The following is a 27,113-nucleotide window of genomic DNA, read 5'->3' as shown; positions in this document are numbered from 1 at the left end:
CTGATCAGTTTGGCCTTTTCGGACCCCCGCCCTATCCATTGCTCCTGGATCAGCACTATACCCATGAGACCACTGAATGTGTCGGGGTCAGATAAACACAATTGAATAATTTTTCAAAAAAGTTTAATCCAGACAGAAAAATATGAACATTTACATCCCCGGACCAGAAAATGAAAATCCTCCAAGAGGAATGAGTTCTTTCCCAAGGTCCAGCAGATCACCACCCGCTGGCGTGGCGCAGTCTTCAGCGAGCTCCCCTGTGCTCGGGTTCAGTCTCCCACCACACAAGTGTTGTGGGGGGTCGTCCATCGTGATGGCACGTCCCATATATAAGTACTACCCCCGATTTTGGTAGTGTTATCGGAGGACTCTGAGAATGGGGAGGGGAGGTGCTGGGAGCGGAGCTGGCTGATGGGTCCATGGGGCGCTGCGGGGTCCACCGTGCAAACAATGTAATACCAATAGTGATGGTGGCGGACCCCTGCAGGACGTGTAGTGTGTCCATGTCCTGCTCCTCTAGGAGGTGGCACTGTGCGCTGGATGGCGGCTGGCCGATAGCAGGCAGTGCCCGCAGACAGGTTATACCATGGGTGCTGCTGCTGCGCTCGGCTCCTGGGCGGCTGGAGTATCTGCTTTACCACCAGCGCTGCTACTGAAGGACGTCTCATGTGACGCTTCGTCGTCTTCCTCCTCCTCTTCCTCCATGCTCGGCCATGATGTCTGGTCTTCTACTCGCTTCAACCGCTCGTTCAGCGCCTTCAGCGCCAGCTGCCTGCAGAGGACGAGGGGAGAAGTCAGAGGGTGATCACCCGCCAGCATCTATCCATACACCCCAAACGGCGGAATCACCAGGTTGGTCCCATATGAGATGTGGCCACCACCTTTCAGCCCTGATATACAGCAGTCTAATATTCTGCATATTTGCCCCCACTGCGGCCTGCAAGACGAGAAAAAACACTCATACTCCCCTGTGGGACGGTCCGAGGGGTGTCGCCTCCTCTTTTGCCATGCCGTCCCCCTCCTTGCTTCGTGTGGATCATGCGTCCCACGTCATCCAGCGTCTCCCCGGCATCATGCTCCTCTGTAAACGTATGTGGTCTGCCCTGCCGAGGCCAGAGCAACACACTGCCCTGTGCATGCGCCAGGAAAGGTCAAAGGGCCCTGGCACATGTGCACTGCAGTCGTGCATACGCCTGTGCAGGAACGTGATACCGGGGACGCTGTGTGGATGACATAGGATGTATCATCCACACAAAGCAAGAAGGAGGACAGCATCGCAAGAAGAGAAGAGGAGCCGGACCAAGACGGCGATGTCCATGGTATGGGACCACCTGAATAAAAGGCCAGATCGGGGGCAGATATACAGAATATTAGACTGCTGTATCTCAGGGCTGATAGGTGGTGGTCTTATATGGAACAAACCTGCTGACGTGTTCACTTTAAAGGGAATCTGTCCCCCCTTTTTTGAGATCTCATATAATGATATCATTCAGTTGTGTGTCACATAAGGATTCTCTTAGTGCTTTTGCTTCCCCCTGACCCCGCACCTCTCATGCATAAATACCTTTTTTATATTGGTTCAGATGTATGTAATCTGCCACGGTCCGCTGGGCGGGGCTTATTCACCTGCTCCCCCCCCCCCCCCCCGTCTTGCTTAGCGCATTTCTTCTTGTGTAGAGCAAGACAGGAGGGGGGGGGGGGGGGAGCAGGTGAATAATCCCCGCCCAGCGGACAGCGGCAGTTTACATACATCTGAACTGATATAAAGAAGGTATTTATGCATGAAAGGTGCGGGGTCAGGGGGAAGCAAAAGTACTAAGAGAATCCTTATGTGACACACAACTGACTGCTATCATTATACGATATCTCGAAAAAAGGGGGGGACAGATTCCCTTTAAGGAAAGTAAAAAAGCTGCTCAACTTTTATTTAAAGCGCCGGCGTCCAGTCTGAAGCCAGTAAACATTTCATTATAATTCTACAGCTCCTTATAGATTGTATAAATGTCTCACTTTCAAGGTCTCTGCTTGCGGTCAGTGCATAGAAACATGACAGGCTGAGCACGCATTGTAGTGTAGTCCCACTGACTTTTCCTTGTAGTTTTATATATAACATGAGATTGTTTGCCACTTTCCGTTTAAGCGCAGCCAGCCCCCCTCCCTGACCTCTAATAAACCCACCAGGCCGCACTAACGGTGCCGCGGGGGCTTAGAGCTTCACCAGACACCGGCCAATGCTTTCTTCTGAGGTCTTTTAGAGTCTCCTGTCCAGGGGGGGGGGGGTTACAGAGAGCCCCTCCATGTTCTCTGCCTAGGCAGGAAATGCCCCCCGGGGGGCGCTGACAAATCTTATTAATCATCCGCTGAACGGCTTCATGCACAAGAAAAGATCATCCCGAGCGTGAAGCGTCGGCCCCAGGGCCCACCAGAAACTGCAGTCATCGGCCACGCTCTGCCCCCTGTGTGCGTCCAGGAATGCTGGGCAACAACCAATATGGCTGCCATTACCGCCCCAACGGCGCCCCCTCTCCGTTGCCTCTGCTGCACCACAGACCGGCCATTCTGGACTCTGGGAAAGTCGGGTTAACAGCTCCCTGCACAGCGATGGCCGTAGTGCAGGTAATCGTCCATTTCTCAGTATTCATTACCTCTGCTCGCTGTCAATGAACGAACATTCCTGTATATATCAGAAACCTGAAAACTCTCAGCACATGACACACTGGAAGGAAGGCGTAACCAGAGAACATTCTGGAATTACTGGTCATGTCATTGCGCTGAGGGTTTGTTACTGTGTATCCATCCTGTAGGGTAGACGGACCGATACACTGGATCTCCACTAGATACATTGCAGCAAACACTCAGCTGTGACAAGCATCACATCTGTATAACCAGCAATGCTTCCACTCACTGACAACAAGCAGAAACATTGAGAAGTAACGTCCAGACTATGAGAAAGTTGTGTTTTTACCTCCTGCGTTCGGCGTCTTGGGGGTCGGTGCCCGGTAAGCTGATGGTGATGGAGGATGGCGCGCCCACGTCATATCTCTTGACGGCCCGGGGGCAGAGACGTAACTTCACCAGGCCGGCATGTGTGAGGGTCCCAAGAAGTGCAGCGGCGGGCTGCAGGGGCACTGGGAAGAAGCTGGCAAAGGAGAAGTGGTCGGACATGTCTCCCCGGCCACGGCTGTGTCTCTGGTAGAAGCGCAGGTACACCCATCCGGACAGCAGCCCCAGACTGTACCCCACCAGCATCTGCCCCGGGATCAGCCCGGCCACCGTCAGGACTACAACCCCCAGCAGTGCCAGCTGAGGAAGCAGCCGCACCCAGCGCTGAGGCTCCACCAGCCCGTCTCCAATCGTCTGTTTATGAGCCACCAGGACGGCGCCGGCAAAAGCTGGAAAGCCGTGGACCCGGGCAGAGAAGAGGAAGTGCAGGTCAGAGGTGGCAGCGTAGGCCACCAAGAAGAAGAGGGAGCTCAGGACCCCCACAGACAGGCTGACCACCCCATAGAACAGGAGCAGCTCCGGGGCCCCCCACAGCGGCTCCAGCCGGCGTCCGGCCCCCAGCGTCAGCAGCAGGTTGACCAGGACGTCCCAGAGGTGCAGCTCCACCAGTCCGTGCGTCACCAGCGTCCACAGCCACAGATTGGGGGGCAGCAGCAGTCCAGGGGTGATGGCCAGAACGTGAGCGCTGTCCACCCAGAAGGAGAGAAGGTAAAGGAGGACGACCGCCCCCCACAGGCACTTCACCAGCACGCTGCTCCCGGACAGCGCCAACACCAGGCGGTTAGCAGGGATGGAGCGCAGCATGGCGGCACTGACCGGGCCACTAATGACCGAACCTGGGGTCACCCTGCCCCGACACCCTCACTGAACGAGAGGAGCCCCTGGGTATGGGAAGTGCAACTCCAATCCTCCTGCAAGGTCTAAACTGTGCCCTGTACAGAGGGTCCTAAATACAGGGACCCACACACTGCCCCGGTGAAGGGTCCTAGATGCAGGGTGACCCCAAAACTGCCCTTATAGAGGGTCCTAGAGGTATGGTGACCCCAAAACTGCCCCTATAGAGGGTCCTAGATGCAGACTGACCCCAAAACTGCCCTTATAGAGGGTCCTAGAGGTATGGTGACCCCAAAACTGCACTTATAGAGGGTCCTAAATACAGTGTGACCCAAAACTGCCCCTATAGAGGGTCCTAAATACAGCGTGACCTCAGAACTGTCCCTATAGAGGGTCCTAGATGCAGGGTGACCCCAATCCCGCCCGTGTGACGTCCCCAGCACCATGTGACTCTATACGGTGCCCCTCTAGAACCTGTGGGAGAAGCTGCTGTGGGGCCCCCACCACCAGCGGCCCCTATGCCGCCCCCTATAGAGCCGCCTGTTGCCTCCCCTGTACAGCCCGCACCATCAACTTCCCGTTCTAGGTGCCCCCAGTAATTCGTCCCCCTATTTCCGGCCCCGCCGCCTGTGCCCCTACACTGGTCTCCTCGGTTCCGCCCCCGGTGCTCGCGCTCCGGCCGCTCTCCCGCTCCGGTCCCGGCCTGTTCCGGGGAGGCCGCCGGACACTTCCACCCGTCAACGTCACCAGCTGCGCAACGCACAAACACGCAGCACGCATGCGCAACATCCACCGCACAGACGTCTGGGAGCTGAAGTCCTCAGGAGTGGCCATGGAGCAGTCGTGCGCATGTGCAGAGCCAGAGCTGCCGCCACGGTTAGTGTATGGATACGTCATGTGGTAATGATGATATCGCGTGTGAAAAGGGAAAAATGAAAGGGCACAGTCACAGTCAGCAGGCAGGGTGGAAACCGTAAGGAAGCCGGGGTCTGGGTTATTTAAAAAAAAAAAAAGGAAAATCCCTTTAATGCTCAGAATCTGTGCGCTCTGGGTATGAGGGCGTCCGGGGGCGCAGGACGGATTCCAGCCTGTGTCGGGGTCTGCACCACCCAGAGCATCGGCGCCTTCATCATGCTGCCCCCACAGCCGTCTGTCTCCCCCTGGATGCCGGGCGCTGGTGGGGTCCAGGTGGGCTGGAGTGGGACAAGAAGCAGCGCTGCCACCAGCCCACAGCTCGCCCCGACCAGCGGAGTTTCATTTACTTCAGCGGTTCGGGTTTTTTTTCTTTTAGCACTGGAATGGCGTTTCAGGTGTAAGCCCCCCCCGAGCCGCGGTGACGTCCTCACCCTCCGCCCCGCTGATCAGGTTACACCAGCTGGACATTGCCCGCAGGGGACGGGGGCGCTCGGCTCCCATAGCGCTCTGTCTTGGTGGTTTGGTCGCCCCTCCCCACATCTTCCCTGGTAGGTTTTGGACGTCGTTTGCACCTAAGTGCTGGTACAGTAAAGCTCCAATGTGGGGGTCGGGTCCCGATCAGAGCATGCTCCCTAATGATACCGCGGGCTGTACAGGAGGGTGCGCGTGGGCTAGTGGGACTCGCTGTCTCCGGGGTCGGACGGTTGGGTGGGTCGGGGTCCTCCTGCTTTCTCTTGACCTTACACGGCTCCTCATCCCGGCGGGAACAGACTAAGCTTAGGTCTGATCCTATTCTCCTACCTGGTGTGAGTTGAGGGCGGGTGGGCTGTGGTGAGTGGAGCTGGGGTGGCCGCTGGTATAGTAAAGAAGATTATTGGTATCTGTGGGGTTAATGAAAATATCAGAAGTTAGCGTCTCCCTATTGTCCTGAATTACCATAGTGTCTAAGAAGGAGATTTGGGAACTTTTCCAATTCAATGTAAACTGTAACTCGGGTCTGAGAGCGGTGAGGTATTCAATAAAGGTATGTAACTCCTCAGGGCGGCCATCCACAAGCAAAAGATGTCATCAATGAGGCGAAGCCAGGGTTTGCTATATAATGTGAATAAGGTGTTATTGTAGACATAGGAGCGCTCAAAATCATCCATATAGGAATCAGCGGGGGCAATGTTGGCACCCATCGCTGTCCCTCGTGTCTGCAGGTAACATTGGTCTCCAAACAGGATGAAGTTTCCCCTTAGAACTATAGACAGAAGATCCAGGCACAGGTGAACAGGATTATCAGTGAGGCCAGATGAATGGAGACGTTTCCGAGCCGCCTCGATACCTTCGTCATGGTCAGTGGAGGTAAACTCTTGACATCAAGACATCAGGAGGTATATTAGAGAATTGGCTTATGGTGCTCAGGAAATGGCCTGTATCCAGAATAAAAGAATTGTTTTTTTTTTTGTAAGTGGAGTCAAAATCTTTTCTAGAAAAATGGAGATTGGGGCCAAGATGGAGTCTGTTGAGGCTACTATGGGACGGCCAGGCGGGTGGTTTAGGGATTTGTGAATTTTGGATAATGTATAGAAGTAACCGGGTGTTGATTTGTTAAGGATGTTACCGTCTTTGAGTCAATGGTATTAAGGGCCAAGTGTCTCATGAGAACTTCTATTTTGGTTCCTATCTCTGGAGTAGGGTCACGGGGGATTTTTTTGTATGTGGAGGTGTCAGAGAACTGACAAAGAATTTCATTGGTATGGTCAGTTTGGTTCTGAACACCAACAGCTCCTCCTTTATCGGCGGGTTGGATTACTATTTGTTTATTATTGGTAAGGGAGTCAATAGCCCGTTTTTCGATAGAGGTCATGTTGTGTGTTGGTAATAACCCTTTATGGTGTTGCTCTAAGATCTGGACTATATCCCTGTGGATGAGGTCAAAGCCTCGGTATCATGATGAGTATGTGGAGGATAAAGATTACTAGGGTTACGTAAACCAAATTCAGAGGTTGACCGTTCGGGAGCGGGGGTTCCCCCCTATTGGAGAGACTCTGTTCCTGGTTGTTTTATTCTCAAGTCCAAAATGAGTCTTCAGTTGGATATTCCGGTAGAAATTCTGGAGGTGCTGGCACATTGTCCCATGGAGGAGTGGGGCAAAAGGATGAGCCCCGTTGAAGGACCGCTAGCTCTGCTGGGCTGAGGGTGCAGGAGGATACGTTGAACACCGAGTTGGGAGGCTTACCTGCGATCTTGCCATTCGCTCTGCGGTGTTTACGGGCGGCCCCCCGCTTCGGTCTCCTCCTGTAGTACGGGCGTTGTATCTTGTTGGCTGTCGGTTCTGGGAAATGCCGCTGGTAGAGCTGTCGCTGTCCGTGCTGTAGGAGCCTGGACGTCTTGTAGTTTCCTCGCCGGGATCCTGTATAGATTGAATTGTTCCATTCATACTCCCGGTCTTGGGTTTAATCGTCAGAGTCTCTCTGGAATTTTACTCTGTTCTTTTCCTGTAAGACCTTACGATGTTCCTCTGTGGTCTTGTCTGTTTTTGTTTTTTAACTCTGCCAATCCGTAGTAGAGAGGGTTGAAGTGAGCTGTTCCTCTATGGAAGTTATTTATTGTGTTGTTTCAGAAGTAGCTGAAGAGAGTCAATAGTTAATAATATGATATCAAGGGAGCACTTGCTGAGGATCTGCTTAAATCTCTCGCAGAACTCTGGTTTATTGGAGGGCAGGGTTGGTCTCAGATGGCGCCTCAAGCCCCGTGGGATTCTGCTGAGTGCATAGTACTCGGCCGGGGTCGTAGACCATACGATATCAGTCGTCTTCGTTCTCTCTCATAATCTCTGGTGCGAAGTTCCAGAACAGGAGTTTTAAGAAAATCACCTGAGGTTGTTACTTTGGATAAGATCCTGGATGAGGCCGTATTGGACGGCATTTGGGGAGCAGGTGCAGCCCCTCCTGAAATGCAGCCGAAGGGAAAATGACGATAAAGGTGCAGACTGAACGTGGATCTGGTCCACAAAACGGAATCCGACACATAAACAGTCGCACTCGAGATCTCATGTATTCACATGGGGCGATCATAGGAGAACGGCAAAATAAACCATGAAATCAAATAAAATACCGTAGGTACAGGGTGATGGAGGCATGAGGCAAACAGAGATAAAGCGGCCATTACTAACCTCAGGTAGAAGATCAGGAGAGGTAAATGGTAAAGAGAGAGTACAGGAGTCCCGGAGACCAGAAATATGATATAAAGCTGCTGGTGTAGGTGGCAATATGAAATAGGTGGACAGGGGAGAGAAATCTACCAACCTTACTGGATGTGAGATCAGGAGGCTGCAGTGAGATCGAGGTAAGCACTGAATAGCGCTATTACACACTGCTCAAAAAAATAAAGGGAACACTTAAACAACAGAATATAACTCCAAGTAAATGAAACTTCTGTGAAATCAAACTGTCCACTTAGGAAGCCACACTGACTGACAATCAATTTCACAAGCTGCTGTGCAAATGGAATAGACAACAGATGCATATAGACGCGTATATCTGCACAGAGATTGAAGCTTCAGAGACTGGGAGTTCTGTGGAAACTGTTTGGGTAAGAATACAAGGACAGAACAATGGAAAGGACACCATTGTAGGCATTTACTACAGGCCGCCTGTGCAAGCTGAAGATATGGATGAACTCTTTATGCATCAAATGGCCAAGTTCTCCCAAAAATATGACATAGTTGTCATGGGAGATTTCAACTATCCAGACATTTGTTGGGAATCTCTCTCAGGCAAAACTAACAGGTCAAGGAAATTCTTATCCTCTCTTGCTGACAACTTTATCTTCCATAAGGTAGGGGAGAAAACAAGGGGAACTGCTACCTTGGATCTAATCCTTATAAACAGGGAGGAAATGGTTGAGGAGGTAAAAGTGGCTGGGACCCTAGGAGGTAGCGACCATGCTATTTTAGAATTTTGGATAACTAGAGGAGGAAGACCTGTGAAGACTCAGACGTCAAGGTTAGATTTCAGAAAGGCAGATTTTAAGGGATTCAGAAAGAGAATTGGAGGGATCCAATGGCTGGATATCCTTAAAGACAAAAATGTCCAGGAAGGATGGGAAATCTTGAAAAATGAAATTCTCAAAGCACAATTGTTAACAATTCCGAAAAGAGGGAAGAATAGGAAGCATTTAAGGAAACCAGGATGGATGAACACAGAACTTAAGCACATGCTAAAAAGGAAGAAAAAAATGTTTATAAAATGGAAAGAGGGAGGCATATCTAAAGAAGAATATAATGCTGTCTGCAGAACCTGCAGGGCACAAATCAGATTACTAAAGCTGACAATGAATTGAGGCTTCAAAGAGATGTCAAAAGCAATAATAAAGGATTTTGGGGATATGTCAAAAGTAAAAGAAAAGTCAAAGATGCTATAGGATTTTTACAGGATGAAAATGATGAAATGGTAAGACAGGATGTTGAGAAGGCCGAACTTTTAAATTCCTATTTTGCATCTGTTTTCTCTCAGAAAGGAAATGTGACATCAACTGTTCTTCACTGTCCTATTAAGGGAATAGAAGAATCCAGGATATCTATAAACAGAAAGATAGTGAGGAAACACTTAGCTAACCTAAATGAATTCAAGTCTCCAGGTCCAGATGAATTACACCCCAGAGTACTGAAGGAGATAGCATAAGAAATTTTTGAACCCCTCTCCATAATCTTTGAAAATTCTTGGAGAACAGGAGAAGTCCCAGAAGACTGGAGAAGAGCAAATGTTGTTCCTATCTTCAAAAAGGGGAAGAAGGTGGACCCAGGCAACTATAGGCCGGTGAGTCTGACTTCTATACCAGGAAAGATCTTTGAACAAATTATTAAACAACATGTATGTCAATACCTGGATAAGAATGAAGTGATTAAACAGAGTCAGCATGGGTTTGTAACTAATAAGTCATGTCAGACTAACTTAATTTCCTTCTATGACGGAATCACTGATTGGGTGGATCAAGGAAATGCTGTAGATATAGTATATCTTGACTTCAGCAAAGCATTTGACAAAGTCTCTCATACAATCCTTATTGAAAAAATGACTAAGTATGGAATGGACAAGGCAACTGTTAGGTGGATTCATAACTGGCTTAGTGATCGGACCCAAAGAGTGGTCATAAATGGCTGCACATCCAGTTGGAAGAATGTCTCAAGTGGGGTACCACAGGGCTCTGTCCTGGGCCCTGTATTGTTCAACATCTTTATCAACGATTTAGATGAAGGATTTGAGGGTAAACTGATTAAATTTGCTGATGACACAAAGCTAGGAGGGATAGCTAATACTAGAGAAGAGAGAGAGAGGATTCAAAAAGATATAAATAAACTGGAGAAGTGGGCAGCAACTAACAGAATGGTTTTTAACAGGGAAAAATGCAAAGTACTACATCTGGGCAATAAAAATGAAGAAAGCATATATAGAATGGGAGGAATAGGGCTAAGTGACAGCACATGTGAAAAAGACTTGGGTATACTAATAGATCACAGACTGAATATGAGTCAACAGTGTGATGCAGCAGCAAAAAAGGCAAATGCAATTCTAGGATGTATTAACAGAAGCATACAGTCTAGATCACGTGAAGTCATTATTTCCCTCTACTTTGGTCAGACCTCATCTGGAATATTGTGTCCAGTTTTGGGCACCACATTTTAAAAAAGACATCAACAAACTGGAGCAAGTTCAGAAAAGAGCGACCAGAATGGTGACCGGTCTGCAAACCCTGTCTTATGAGGAAAGGTTGCAGGATTTGGGAATGTTTAGTTTGCAAAAGAGAAGACTGAGAGGAGACTTAATAGCTGTCTACAAATATCTAAAGGGCTGTCACATTGTAGAAGGATCAACTTTATTCTCATTTGCACAAGGAAAGACTAGAAGCAATGGGATGAAACTGAATGGGAGGAGACACAGATTAGATATTAGAAAAAACTTTTTGACAGTTAGAGTGATCAATGAGTGGAACAAGCTGCCACGAGAAGTGGTGAGTTCTCCTTCAATGGATGTCTTCAAACAGAGGCTGGACAGACATCTGACTGGGATGATTTAGCGAATCCTGCTTTGAGCAGGGGGTTGGACCAGATGGCCCAGGAGGTCCCTTCCAACTCTACGATTCTAAAAGGTATCAACCACTGAGTATTCTCAATTCTGAATTTTTTCCTGTACCTACAGTATTTTATTTGATTTCATGGTTTCTTTGGCCTTTCTCCTATGATCGCCCTTGTACCAATCTGCCTAGAACTCTCGAGCCCCTGATATCACCACTGTCTGGCTCCTCTCCGGCTCTGTGATATTTATCAGTCACCCGAGATCAATATTCAGCTCTCGACGATTATCAGCCTATTACTTATTCTGTAAATGATGTGGGCTCCTTTTATCCGTCTTTTGTTTTGACGCATGTATATACTTGTGCAGCACCAATGGGATATTTTTGTACATTTTTTCTCTTGTTATAATCTGTATTGTTCATCTTCTGCTTCTTTATTTTTTATCCTTTGTATATTTATTCTTTCCAGCAAGGTTTGATAAAGACCCAGGATAGGGCCGAAACGTTACCTCACTCATCCTGATTACCTTGCTCATTCTTCAGCTGTGGTGAAATATTATTTTTGTGATTGAAATAAATCTTCCTCTTCTGCGAATCCATGAGATCTCGAGTGCGACTGTCTGTTTTGGATCAGGTGACACAGCTCTGTCTGTCTGTTTTGGATCAGCTGCACATATATAATTATATACAGGAGATGCCCAGGTTATACCAGCTGTACATATATAATAATATACAGGAGATGCCCAGGTTATACCGGCTGTACATATATAATTGTATACAGGAGATGCCCAGGTTATACCGGCTGTACATATATAATAATATACAGGAGATGCCCAGGTTATACCGGCTGGACATATATAATTATATACAGGAGATGCCCAGGTTATACCGGCTGTACATATATAATTGTATACAGGAGATGCCCAGGTTATACCGGCTGTACATATATAATAATATACAGGAGATGCCCAGGTTATACCGGCTGGACATATATAATTATATACAGGAGATGCCCAGGTTATACCGGCTGTACATATATAATTATATACAGGAGATGTCCAGGTTATACTGGCTGTACATATATAATTATATACAGGAGATGACCAGGTTATACCGGCTGTACATATATAATAATATACAGGAGATGCCCAGGTTATACCGGCTGTACATATATAATTATATACAGGAGATGTCCAGGTTATACTGGCTGTACATATATAATTATATACAGGAGATGCCCAGGTTATACCAGCTGTACATATATAATAATATACAGGAGATGCCCAGGTTATACCGGCTGTACATATATAATTGTATACAGGAGATGCCCAGGTTATACCGGCTGTACATATATAATAATATACAGGAGATGCCCAGGTTATACCGGCTGGACATATATAATTATATACAGGAGATGCCCAGGTTATACCAGCTGTACATATATAATTGTATACAGGAGATGCCCAGGTTATACCGGCTGTACATATATAATAATATACAGGAGATGCCCAGGTTATACCGGCTGTACATATATAATTATATACAGAAGATGCCTAGGTTATACCGGCTGTACATATATAATTATATACAGGAGATGCCTAGGTTATACCGGCTGTACATATATAATTATATACAGGAGATGCCCAGGTTATACCGGCTGGACATATATAATTATATACAGGAGATGCCCAGGTTATACCGGCTGTACATATATAATTATATACAGGAGATGTCCAGGTTATACTGGCTGTACATATATAATTATATACAGGAGATGACCAGGTTATACCGGCTGTACATATATAATAATATACAGGAGATGTCCAGGTTATACCGGCTGTACATATATAATAATATACAGGAGATGCCCAGGTTATACCGGCTGTACATATATAATTGTATACAGGAGATGCCCAGGTTATACCAGCTGTACATATATAATAATATACAGGAGATGCCCAGGTTATACCGGCTGGACATATATAATTATATACAGGAGATGCCCAGGTTATACCGGCTGTACATATATAATTGTATACAGGAGATGCCCAGGTTATACCGGCTGTACATATATAATAATATACAGGAGATGCCCAGGTTATACCGGCTGTACATATATAATTATATACAGAAGATGCCTAGGTTATACCGGCTGTACATATATAATTATATACAGGAGATGCCTAGGTTATACCGGCTGTACATATATAATTATATACAGGAGATGCCCAGGTTATACCGGCTGGACATATATAATTATATACAGGAGATGCCCAGGTTATACCGGCTGTACATATATAATTATATACAGGAGATGTCCAGGTTATACTGGCTGTACATATATAATTATATACAGGAGATGCCCAGGTTATACCGGCTGTACATATATAATTATATACAGGAGATGCCCAGGTTATACCGGCTGTACATATATAATTATATACAGGAGATGCCCAGGTTATACCAGCTGTACATATATAATAATATACAGGAGATGTCCAGGTTATACCGGCTGTACATATATAATAATATACAGGAGATGCCCAGGTTATACCGGCTGTACATATATAATTGTATACAGGAGATGCCCAGGTTATACCGGCTGTACATATATAATAATATACAGGAGATGCCCAGGTTATACCGGCTGGACATATATAATTATATACAGGAGATGCCCAGGTTATACCGGCTGTACATATATAATTGTATACAGGAGATGCCCAGGTTATACCGGCTGTACATATATAATAATATACAGGAGATGTCCAGGTTATACCGGCTGTACATATATAATTATATACAGAAGATGCCTAGGTTATACCGGCTGTACATATATAATTATATACAGGAGATGCCTAGGTTATACCGGCTGTACATATATAATTATATACAGGAGATGCCCAGGTTATACCGGCTGGACATATATAATAATATACAGGAGATGCCCAGGTTTTACCGGCTGTACATATATAATTATATACAGGAGATGTCCAGGTTATACTGGCTGTACATATATAATTATATACAGTAGATGTCCAGGTTATACCGGCTGTACATATATAATTATATACAGGAGATGCCCAGGTTATACCAGCTGTACATATATAATTATATACAGGAGATGTCCAGGTTATACCGGCTGTACATATATAATTATATACAGGAGATGTCCAGGTTATACCGGCTGTACATATATAATTATATACAGAAGATGCCCAGGTTATACCGGCTGTACATATATAATTATATACAGGAGATGACCAGGTTATACCGGCTGTACATATATAATTATATACAGGAGATGCCCAGGTTATACCAGCTGTACATATATAATTATATACAGGAGATGCCCAGGTTATACCGGCTGTATATATATAATTATACACAGGAGATGCCCAGGTTATACCAGCTGTACATATATAATTATATACAGGAGATGCCCACGTTATTCCGGCTGTACATATATAATTATATACAGGAGATGCCCAGGTTATACCAGCTGTACATATATAATAATATACAGGAGATGTCCAGGTTATACCGGCTGTACATATATAATAATATACAGGAGATGCCCAGGTTATACCGGCTGTACATATATAATTGTATACAGGAGATGCCCAGGTTATACCGGCTGTACATATATAATAATATACAGGAGATGCCCAGGTTATACCGGCTGGACATATATAATTATATACAGGAGATGCCCAGGTTATACCGGCTGTACATATATAATTGTATACAGGAGATGCCCAGGTTATACCGGCTGTACATATATAATAATATACAGGAGATGCCCAGGTTATACCGGCTGTACATATATAATTATATACAGAAGATGTCTAGGTTATACCGGCTGTACATATATAATTATATACAGGAGATGCCTAGGTTATACCGGCTGTACATATATAATTATATACAGGAGATGCCCAGGTTATACCGGCTGGACATATATAATAATATACAGGAGATGCCCAGGTTTTACCGTCTGTACATATATAATTATATACAGGAGATGTCCAGGTTATACTGGCTGTACATATATAATTATATACAGTAGATGTCCAGGTTATACCGGCTGTACATATATAATTATATACAGGAGATGCCCAGGTTATACCAGCTGTACATATATAATTATATACAGGAGATGCCCAGGTTATACTGGCTGTACATATATAATTGTATACAGGAGATGCCCAGGTTATACCGGCTGTACATATATAATTATATACAGGAGATGCCTAGGTTATACCGGCTGTACATATATAATTATATACAGAAGATGCCTAGGTTATACCGGCTGTACATATATAATTATGTACAGGAGATGTCCAGGTTATACCGGCTGTACATATATAATTATATACAGGAGATGTCCAGGTTATACCGGCTGTACATATATAATTATATACAGAAGATGCCCAGGTTATACCGGCTGTACATATATAATTATATACAGGAGATGACCAGGTTATACCGGCTGTACATATATAATTATATACAGGAGATGCCCAGGTTATACCAGCTGTACATATATAATTATATACAGGAGATGCCCAGGTTATACCGGCTGTATATATATAATTATACACAGGAGATGCCCAGGTTATACCAGCTGTACATATATAATTATATACAGGAGATGTCCAGGTTATACCGGCTGTACATATATAATTATATACAGAAGATGCCCAGGTTATACCGGCTGTACATATATAATTATATACAGGAGATGCCCAGGTTATACCGGCTGTACATATATAATTATATACAGAAGATGCCAAGGTTATACCGGCTGTACATACATTATTATATACAGGAGATGCCCAGGTTATACCCGCTGTACATATATAATTATATACAGAAGATGCCAAGGTTATACCGGCTGTACATACATTATTATATACAGGAGATGCCCAGGTTATACTGGCTGTACATATATAATTATATACAGAAGATGCCAAGGTTATACCGGCTGTACATACATTATTATATACAGGAGATGCCCAGGTTATACCCGCTGTACATATATAATTATATACAGAAGATGCCAAGGTTATACCGGCTGTACATACATTATTATATACAGGAGATGCCCAGGTTATACCGGCTGTACATACATTATTATATACAGGAGATGCCCAGGTTATACCGGCTGTATACATATAATTATATACAGGAGATGCCCAGGTTATACTGGCTGTACATATATAATTATATACAGGAGATGCCCAGGTTATACTGGCTGTACATATATAATTATATACAGGAGATGCCCAGGTTATACCGGCTGTACATATATAATTATATACAGGAGATGTCCAGGTTATACCGGCTGTACATACATTATTATATACAGGAGATGCCCAGGTTATACCGGCTGTACATTTATAATTATATACAGAAGATGCCAAGGTTATACCGGCTGTACATACATTATTATATACAGGAGATTCCCAGGTTATACCGGCTGTATACATATAATTATATACAGGAGATGCCCAGGTTATACCGGCTGTATACATATAATTATATACAGGAGATGCCCAGGTTATACTGGCTGTACATATATAATTATATACAGGAGATGCCCAGGTTATACCGGCTGTACATATATAATTATATACAGGAGATGCCCAGGTTATACCGGCTGTACATATATAATTATATACAGGAGATGTCCAGGTTATACCGGCTGTACATATATAATTATATACAGGAGATGCCCAGGTTATACCGGCTGTATACATATAATTATATACAGGAGATGCCCAGGTTATACTGGCTGTACATATATAATTATATACAGGAGATGCCCAGGTTATACTGGCTGTACATATATAATTATATACAGGAGATGCCCAGGTTATACCGGCTGTACATATATAATTATATACAGGAGATGCCCAGGTTATACCGGCTGTACATATATAATTATATACAGGAGATGTCCAGGTTATACCGGCTGTACATATATAATTATATACAGGAGATGTCCAGGTTATACCGGCTGTACATATATAATTATATACAGGAGATGCCCAGGTTATACTGGCTGTACATATATAATTATATACAGGAGATACCCAGGTTATACCAGCTGTACATATATAATTATATACAGGAGATGCCCAGGTTATACCAGCTGTACATACATTATTATATACAGGAGATGCCCAGGTTATACCGGCTGTACATATATAATTATATACAGGAGATGTCCAGGTTATACCGGCTGTACATATATAATTATATACAGGAGATGTCCAGGTTATACCAGCTGTACATATATAATTATATACAGGAGATGCCCAGGTTATACCGGCTGTACATATATAATTATATACAGGAGATGTCCAGGTTATACCGGCTGTACATATATAATTATATACAGGAGATGCCCAGGTTATACCAGCTGTACATATATAATTATATACAGGAGATGTCCAGGTTATACCGGCTGTACATATATAATTATATACAGGAGATGCCCAGGTTATACCAGCTGTACATATATAATTATATACAGGAGATGTCCAGGTTATACCGGCTGTACATATATAATTATATACAGGAGATGCCCAGGTTATACCAGCTGTACATATGTAATTATATACAGGAGATGCCCAGGTTATACAAGCTGTACATATATAATTATATACAGGAGATGCCCAGGTTATACTGGCTGTACATATATAATTATATACAGGAGATGCCCAGGTTATACCGGCTGTGCATATATAATTATATACAGGAGATGCCCAGGTTATACTGGCTGTACATATATAATTATATACAGGAGATGCCCAGGTTATACCAGCTGTACATATATAATTATATACAGGAGATGTCCAGGTTATACCGGCTGTACATATATAATTATATACAGGAGATGCCCAGGTTATACCAGCTGTACATATATAATTATATACAGGAGATGTCCAGGTTATACCGGCTGTACATATATAATTATATACAGGAGATGCCCAGGTTATACCAGCTGTACATATGTAATTATATACAGGAGATGCCCAGGTTATACAAGCTGTACATATATAATTATATACAGGAGATGCCCAGGTTATACTGGCTGTACATATATAATTATATACAGGAGATGCCCAGGTTATACCGGCTGTGCATATATAATTATATACAGGAGATGCCCAGGTTATACTGGCTGTACATATATAATTATATACAGGAGATGCCCAGGTTATACTGGCTGTACATATATAATTATATACAGGAGATGCCCAGGCTATACCGGCTGTACACATATACAGTGGGGCAAAAAAGTATTTAGTCAGTCAGCAATAGTGCAAGTTCCACCACTTAAAAAGATGAGAGGCGTCTGTAATTTACATCATAGGTAGACCTCAACTATGGGAGACAAACTGAGAAAAAAAAATCCAGAAAATCACATTGTCTGTTTTTTTTTCATTTTATTTGCATATTATGGTGGAAAATAAGTATTTGGTCAGAAACAAGCAATCAATATTTCTGGCTCTCACAGACCTGTAACTTCTTCTTTAAGAGTCTCCTCTTTCCTCCACTCATTACCTGTAGTAATGGCACCTGTTTAAACTTGTTATCAGTATAAAAAGACACCTGTGCACACCCTCAAACAGTCTGACTCCAAACTCCACTATGGTGAAGACCAAAGAGCTGTCAAAGGACACCAGAAACAAAATTGTAGCCCTGCACCAGGCTGGGAAGACTGAATCTGCAATAGCCAACCAGCTTGGAGTGAAGAAATCAACTGTGGGAGCAATAATTAGAAAATGGAAGACATACAAGACCACTGATAATCTCCCTCGATCTGGTGCTCCACGCAAAATCCCACCCCGTGGGGTCAGAATGATCACAAGAACGGTGAGCAAAAATCCCAGAATCACGCGGGGGGACCTAGTGAATGAACTGCAGAGAGCTGGGACCAATGTAACAAGGCCTACCATAAGTAACACACTACGCCACCATGGACTCAGATCCTGCAGTGCCAGACGTGTCCCACTGCTTAAGCCTGTACACGTCCGGGCCCGTCTGAAGTTTGCTAGAGAGCATTTGGATGATCCAGAGGAGTTTTGGGAGAATGTCCTATGGTCTGATGAAACCAAACTGGAACTGTTTGGTAGAAACACAACTTGTCGTGTTTGGAGGAAAAAGAATACTGAGTTGCATCCATCAAACACCATACCTACTGTAAAGCATGGTGGTGGAAACATCATGCTTTGGGGCTGTTTCTCTGCAAAGGGGCCAGGACGACTGATCCGGGTACATGAAAGAATGAATGGGGCCATGTATCGTGAGATTTTGAGTGCAAACCTCCTTCCATCAGCAAGGGCATTGAAGATGAAACGTGGCTGGGTCTTTCAACATGACAATGATCCAAAGCACACCGCCAGGGCAACGAAGGAGTGGCTTCGTAAGAAGCATTTCAAGGTCCTGGAGTGGCCTAGCCAGTCTCCAGATCTCAACCCTATAGAAAACCTTTGGAGGGAGTTGAAAGTCCGTGTTGCCAAGCGAAAAGCCAAAAACATCACTGCTCTAGAGGAGATCTGCATGGAGGAATGGGCCAACATACCAACAACAGTGTGTGGCAACCTTGTGAAGACTTACAGAAAACGTTTGACCTCTGTCATTGCCAACAAAGGATATATCACAAAGTATTGAGATTAAATTTTGTTTCTGACCAAATACTTATTTTCCACCATAATATGCAAATAAAATGAAAAAAAACAGACAATGTGATTTTCTGGATTTTTTTTTCTCAGTTTGTCTCCCATAGTTGAGGTCTACCTATGATGTAAATTACAGACGCCTCTCATCTTTTTAAGTGGTGGAACTTGCACTATTGCTGACTGATTAAATACTTTTTTGCCCCACTGTATAATTATATACAGGAGATACCCAGGTTATACCAGCTGTACATATATAATTATATACAGGAGATGCCCAGGTTATACCAGCTGTACATACATTATTATATACAGGAGATGCCCAGGTTATACCGGCTGTATACATATAATTATATACAGGAGATGCCCAGGTTATACTGGCTGTACATATATAATTATATACAGAAGATGCCAAGGTTATACCGGCTGTACATACATTATTATATACAGGAGATGCCCAGGTTATACCGGCTGTATACATATAATTATATACAGGAGATGCCCAGGTTATACTGGCTGTACATATATAATTATATACAGGAGATGCCCAGGTTATACCGGCTGTACATATACAGTATAATTATATACAGGAGATGTCCAGGTTATACCGGCTGTACATACATTATTATATACAGGAGATGCCCAGGTTATACCGGCTGTACATATATAATTATATACAGAAGATGCCAAGGTTATACCGGCTGTACATACATTATTATATACAGGAGATGCCCAGGTAATACCGGCTGTATACATATAATTATATACAGGAGATGCCCAGGTTATACCGGCTGTATACAAATAATTATAAACAGGAGATGCCCAGGTTATACTGGCTGTACATATGTAATTATATACAGGAGATGCTCAGGTTATACCGGCTGTACATATATAATTATATACAGGAGATGCCCAGGTTATACCGGCTGTACATATATAATTATATACAGGAGATGTCCAGGTTATACCGGCTGTACATATATAATTATATACAGGAGATGCCCAGGTTATACCAGCTGTACATATATAATTATATACAGGAGATGTCCAGGTTATACCGGCTGTACATATATAATTATATACAGGAGATACCCAGGTTATACCAGCTGTACATATATAATTATATACAGGAGATGCCCAGGTTATACCGGCTGTACATATATAATTATATACAGGAGATGTCCAGGTTATACCGGCTGTACATATATAATTATATACAGGAGATGCCCAGGTTATACCAGCTGTACATACATTATTATATACAGGAGATGCCCAGGTTATACCGGCTGTATACATATAATTATATACAGGAGATGCCCAGGTTATACCGGCTGTACATATATAATTATATACAGGAGATGCACAGGTTATACCGGCTGTACATATATAATTATATACAGGAGATGCCCAGGTTATATCAGCTGTACATATATAATTATATACAGGAGATGTCCAGGTTATACCGGCTGTACATATATAATTATATACAGGAGATGTCCAGGTTATACCGGCTGTACATATATAATTATATACAGGAGATGCCCAGGTTATACCGGCTGTACATATATAATTAAATACAGGAGATGCCCAGGTTATACTGGCTGTACATATATAATTATATACAGGAGATGCACAGGTTATACTGGCTGTACATATATAATTATATACAGGAGATACCCAGGTTATACCAGCTGTACATATATAATTATATACAGGAGATGCCCAGGTTATACCGGCTGTACATATATAATTATATACAGGAGATGTCCAGGTTATACCGGCTGTACATATATAATTATATACAGGAGATGCCCAGGTTATACCAGCTGTACATACATTATTATATACAGGAGATGCCCAGGTTATACCGGCTGTATACATATAATTATATACAGGAGATGCCCAGGTTATACCGGCTGTACATATATAATTATATACAGGAGATGCACAGGTTATACCGGCTGTACATATATAATTATATACAGGAGATGCCCAGGTTATATCAGCTGTACATATATAATTATATACAGGAGATGTCCAGGTTATACCGGCTGTACATATATAATTATATACAGGAGATGTCCAGGTTATACCGGCTGTACATATATAATTATATACAGGAGATGCCCAGGTTATACTGGCTGTATACATATAATTAAATACAGGAGATGCCCAGGTTATACTGGCTGTACATATATAATTATATACAGAAGATGCCAAGGTTATACCGGCTGTACATACATTATATACAGGAGATGCCCAGGTTATACTGGCTGTACATATATAATTATATACAGGAGATGCCCAGGTTATACCGGCTGTACATATACAATTATATACAGGAGATGTCCAGGTTATACCGGCTGTACATATATAATTATATACAGGAGATGCCCAGGTTATACCGGCTGTACATATATAATTATATACAGGAGATGCCCAGGTTATACCAGGGCTGTGGAGTCGGAGTCGTGGAGTCGGAGTCGGTGCTCATTTTGGTGGAGTCGGTATAAAATGGACCGACTCCGACTCCTAAAATATATAATAAATTGGGTGCAGTAATTCAATGCAGGATGTGCTGAATATTTTTTCATAGGAGTTTGGGAAAGTTATGAAATGTCCTATAAATGGCCGTTCTATTCCTGATCTAAGGCTACATTCACACACAGCGTTTTTCCTGCGTTTTTTGAGGATACGTTTTTCAGCTGCAAAGCAGATCATCTTTTTAAAAAACTCCATCACCTGAAAGGTTTTTGAGCTCATAGATAATGTTTTCAATAGCAAAAGCAAATTAGAAATCTGCTCTATCTATATATCCATATCTGTCTATCCATATCGTATCTGTACCAAAAAGAATGAAAACCGGGTAGTACACCAATATATATTCTGTTCTATCTAAATATCTTGATTATTGGATCATAAAAATGATTAAATGTCTGAGGTTCACATTGTACTACAATACATTTTTCACTTAAATATAAGTAATATGTGTGGGAGTCGGAGTCGTGGAGTCGGAGTTAGAGTCGGTGTAAGGGAAATTGAGGAGTCGGAGTCGGAGTCGCAGGTTTGGCTTACCGACTCCACAGCCCTGGGTTATACTGGCTGTACATATATAATTATATACAGGAGATGCTCAGGTTATACCGGCTGTACATATATAATTATATACAGGGGATGCCCAGGTTATACCGGCTGTACATATATAATTATATACAGTGGATGCCCAGGTTATACCGGCTGTACATATATAATTATATACAGGAGATGCCCAGGTTATACCGGCTGTACATATATAATTATATACAGGAGATGCCCAGGTTATACCAGCTGTACATATATAATTATATACAGGAGATGCCCAGGTTATACTGGCTGTACATATATAATTATATACAGGAGATGCCCAGGTTATACCAGCTGTTCATATATAATTATATACAGGAGATGCCCAGGTTATACCAGCTGTACATACAGTGGGGAAAAAAAGTATTTAGTCAGTCAGCAATAGTGCAAGTTCCACCACTTAAAAAGATGAGAGGCGTCTGTAATTTACATCATAGGTAGACCTCAACTATGGGAGACAAACTGAGAAAAAAAAATCCAGAAAATCACATTGTCTGTTTTTTTTTTCATTTTATTTGCATATTATGGTGGAAAATAAGTATTTGGTCAGAAACAAAATTTCATCTCAATACTTTGTGATATATCCTTTGTTGGCAATGACAGAGGTCAAACGTTTTCTGTAAGTCTTCACAAGGTTGCCACACACTGTTGTTGGTATGTTGGCCCATTCCTCCATGCAGATCTCCTCTAGAGCAGTGATGTTTTTGGCTTTTCGCTTGGCAACACGGACTTTCAACTCCCTCCAAAGGTTTTCTATAGGGTTGAGATCTGGAGACTGGCTAGGCCACTCCAGGACCTTGAAATGCTTCTTACGAAGCCACTCCTTCGTTGCCCTGGCGGTGTGCTTTGGATCATTGTCATGTTGAAAGACCCAGCCACGTTTCATCTTCAATGCCCTTGCTGATGGAAGGAGGTTTGCACTCAAAATCTCACGATACATGGTCCCATTCATTCTTTCATGTACCCGGATCAGTCGTCCTGGCCCCTTTGCAGAGAAACAGCCCCAAAGCATGATGTTTCCACCACCATGCTTTACAGTAGGTATGGTGTTTGATGGATGCAACTCAGTATTCTTTTTCCTCCAAACACGACAAGTTGTGTTTCTACCAAACAGTTCCAGTTTGGTTTCATCAGACCATAGGACATTCTCCCAAAACTCCTCTGGATCATCCAAATGCTCTCTAGCAAACTTCAGACGGGCCCGGACATGTACAGGCTTAAGCAGTGGGACACGTCTGGCACTGCAGGATCTGAGTCCATGGTGGCATAGTGTGTTACTTATGGTAGGCCTTGTTACATTGGTCCCAGCTCTCTGCAGTTCATTCACTAGGTCCCCCCGCGTGGTTCTGGGATTTTTGCTCACCGTTCTTGTGATCATTCTGACCCCACGGGGTGGGATTTTGCGTGGAGCACCAGATCGAGGGAGATTATCAGTGGTCTTGTATGTCTTCCATTTTCTAATTATTGCTCCCACAGTTGATTTCTTCACTCCAAGCTGGTTGGCTATTGCAGATTCAGTCTTCCCAGCCTGGTGCAGGGCTACAATTTTGTTTCTGGTGTCCTTTGACAGCTCTTTGGTCTTCACCATAGTGGAGTTTGGAGTCAGACTGTTTGAGGGTGTGCACAGGTGTCTTTTTATACTGATAACAAGTTTAAACAGGTGCCATTACTACAGGTAATGAGTGGAGGAAAGAGGAGACTCTTAAAGAAGAAGTTACAGGTCTGTGAGAGCCAGAAATCTTGATTGCTTGTTTCTGACCAAATACTTATTTTCCACCATAATATGCAAATAAAATGAAACAAAAACAGACAATGTGATTTTCAGGATTTTTTTTTCTCAGTTTGTCTCCCATAGTTGAGGTCTACCTATGATGTAAATTACAGACACCTCTCATCTTTTTAAGTGGTGGAACTTGCACTATTGCTGACTGACTAAATACTTTTTTTCCCCACTGTATATAATTATATACAGGAGATACCCAGGTTATACCAGCTGTACATATATAATTATATACAGGAGATGCCCAGGTTATAACGGCTGTACATATATAATTATATACAGGAGATGCCCAGGTTATATCGGCTGTACATATATAATTATATACAGGAGATGCCCAGTTTATACCAGCTGTACATATATAATTATATACAGGAGATACCCAGGTTATACCAGCTGTACATATATAATTATATACAGGAGATGCCCAGGTTATACCGGCTGTACATATATAATTATATACAGGAGATGCCCAGGTTATACTGGCTGTACATATATAATTATATACAGGAGATGTCCAGGTTATATCGGCTGTACATATATAATTATATACAGGAGATGCCCAGGTTATACCAGCTGTACATATATAATTATATACAGGAGATGCCCAGGTTATACTGGCTGTACATATATAATTATATACAGGAGATGTCCAGGTTATATCGGCTGTACATATATAATTATATACAGGAGATGCCCAGGTTATACCGGCTGTACATATATAATTATATACAGGAGATGCCCAGGTTATACCGGCTGTACATATATAATTATATACAGGAGATGCCCAGGTTATACCGGCTGTACATATATAATTATATACAGGAGATGCCCAGGTTATACTGGCTGTACATATATAATTATATACAGGAGATGCCCAGGTTATACCAGCTGTTCATATATAATTATATACAGGAGATGCCCAGGTTATACCAGCTGTACATATATAATTATATACAGGAGATACCCAGGTTATACTGGCTGTACATATATAATTATATACAGGAGATGCCCAGGTTATACCAGCTGTTCATATATAATTATATACAGGAGATGCCCAGGTTATACCAGCTGTACATATATAATTATATACAGGAGATACCCAGGTTATACCAGCTGTACATATATAATTATATACAGGAGATGCCCAGGTTATAACGGCTGTACATATATAATTATATACAGGAGATGCCCAGGTTATACTGGCTGTACATATATAATTATATACAGGAGATGCCCAGGTTATACCAGCTGTACATATATAATTATATACAGGAGATACCCAGGTTATACCAGCTGTACATATATAATTATATACAGGAGATGCCCAGGTTATATCGGCTGTACATATATAATTATATACAGGAGATGCCCAGGTTATACCAGCTGTACATATATAATTATATACAGGAGATGCCCAGGTTATACTGGCTGTACATATATAATTATATACAGGAGATGCCCAGGTTATACCGGCTGTACATATATAATTATATACAGGAGATACCCAGGTTATACCAGCTGTACATATATAATTATATACAGGAGATGCCCAGGTTATACCGGCTGTACATATATAATTATATACAGGAGATACCCAGGTTATACCGGCTGTACATATATAATTACAGTGCCTACAAGTAGTATTCAACCCCCTGCAGATTTAGCAGGTTTACACATTCGGAATTAACTTGGCATTGTGACATTTGGACTGTAGATCAGCCTGGAAGTGTGAAATGCACTGCAGCAAAAAAGAATGTTATTTCTTTGTTTAATTTTTTTTTAAATTGTGAAAAGTTTATTCAGAGGGTCATTTATTATTCAACCCCTCAAACCACCAGAATTCTGTTTGGTTCCCCTAAAGTATTAAGAAGTATTTCAGGCACAAAGAACAATGAGCTTCACATGTTTGGATTAATTATCTCTTTTTCCAGCCTTTTCTGACTATTTAAGACCCTCCCCAAACTTGTGAACAGCACTCATACATGGTCAACATGGGAAAGATAAAGGAGCATTCCAAGGCCATCAGAGACAAGATCGTGGAGGGTCACAAGGCTGGCAAGGGGTACAAAACCCTTTCCAAGGAGTTGGGCCTACCTGTCTCCACTGTTGGGAGCATCATCTGGAAGTGGAAGGCTTATGGAACTACTGTTAGCCTTCCACGGCCTGGACAGCCTTTGAAAGTTTCCTCCCGTGCCGAGGCCAGGCTTGTCCGAAGAGTCAAGGCTAACCCAAGGACAACAAGGAAGGAGCTCCGGGAAGATCTCATGGCAGTGGGGACATTGGTTTCAGTCAATACCATAAGTAACGTACTCCACCGCAATGGTCTCCGTTCCAGACGAGCCCGTAAGCTACCTTTACTTTCAAAGCGTCATGTCAAGGCTCGTCTACAGTTTGCTCATGATCACTTGGAGGACTCTGAGACAGACTGGTTCAAGGTTCTCTGGTCTGATGAGACCAAGATCGAGATCTTTGGTGCCAACCACACACATGACGTTTGGAGACTGGATGGCACTGCATACGACCCCAAGAATACCATCCCTACAGTCAAGCATGGTGGTGGCAGCATCATGCTGTGGGGCTGTTTCTCAGCCAAGGGGCCTGGCCATCTGGTCCGCATCCATGGGAAGATGGATAGCACGGCCTACCTGGAGATTTTGGCCAAGAACCTCCGCTCCTCCATCAAGGATCTTAAGATGGGTCGTCATTTC

The 27,113-nt window shown here is 43.1% G+C and overlaps 2 protein-coding genes across 2 annotated transcripts in view; one reads left to right on the top strand and one right to left on the bottom strand.

Moving 5' to 3' along the window:
• Positions 1 to 106: 106 nt before the first annotated feature.
• Positions 107 to 4,583, bottom strand: TMEM115 (transmembrane protein 115). The gene is made up of 2 exons (XM_073564480.1): positions 2,966 to 4,583; positions 107 to 772 (listed from the first exon to the last, which is right to left on the bottom strand). Exons 1-2 carry the CDS (start codon positions 3,805 to 3,807, stop codon positions 580 to 582), a joined length of 1,035 nt encoding a protein of 344 aa, XP_073420581.1. The 5' UTR covers positions 3,808 to 4,583; the 3' UTR covers positions 107 to 579.
• A 36-nt stretch (positions 4,584 to 4,619) lies between these two features.
• LOC141077502 (caveolin-3-like) overlaps positions 4,620 to 27,113 on the top strand; it is a 62,643-nt gene continuing 40,149 nt past the window's right edge. Inside the window, exon 1 of the mRNA XM_073564481.1 lies at positions 4,620 to 4,713. The gene's annotated coding sequence lies outside the window, so the exon portion shown is untranslated. The remainder of the gene's footprint in view (positions 4,714 to 27,113) is intronic.

Source organism: Dendrobates tinctorius, unplaced genomic scaffold (genome assembly GCF_039654945.1).
Source record: "Dendrobates tinctorius isolate UK_male_01 unplaced genomic scaffold, ASM3965494v1 ptg000455l, whole genome shotgun sequence".
Classification (NCBI taxonomy): domain Eukaryota; kingdom Metazoa; phylum Chordata; class Amphibia; order Anura; family Dendrobatidae; genus Dendrobates; species Dendrobates tinctorius.
Note: the sequence above shows the minus strand (reverse complement) of the source record. Positions and strands in the feature narration are given on the sequence as shown.

Bases quoted from the DNA above. Each gene is read 5' to 3' on its own strand.
- TMEM115 (XM_073564480.1), bottom strand. From the start codon at position 3,807: ATGCTGCGCTCCATCCCTGCTAACCGCCTGGTGTTGGCGCTGTCCGGG. The intron at 773-2,965 runs GTAAAAACACAA...CGTCCTCTGCAG, and splicing joins CAAGACGCCGAACGCAGGAG to GCAGCTGGCGCTGAAGGCGC.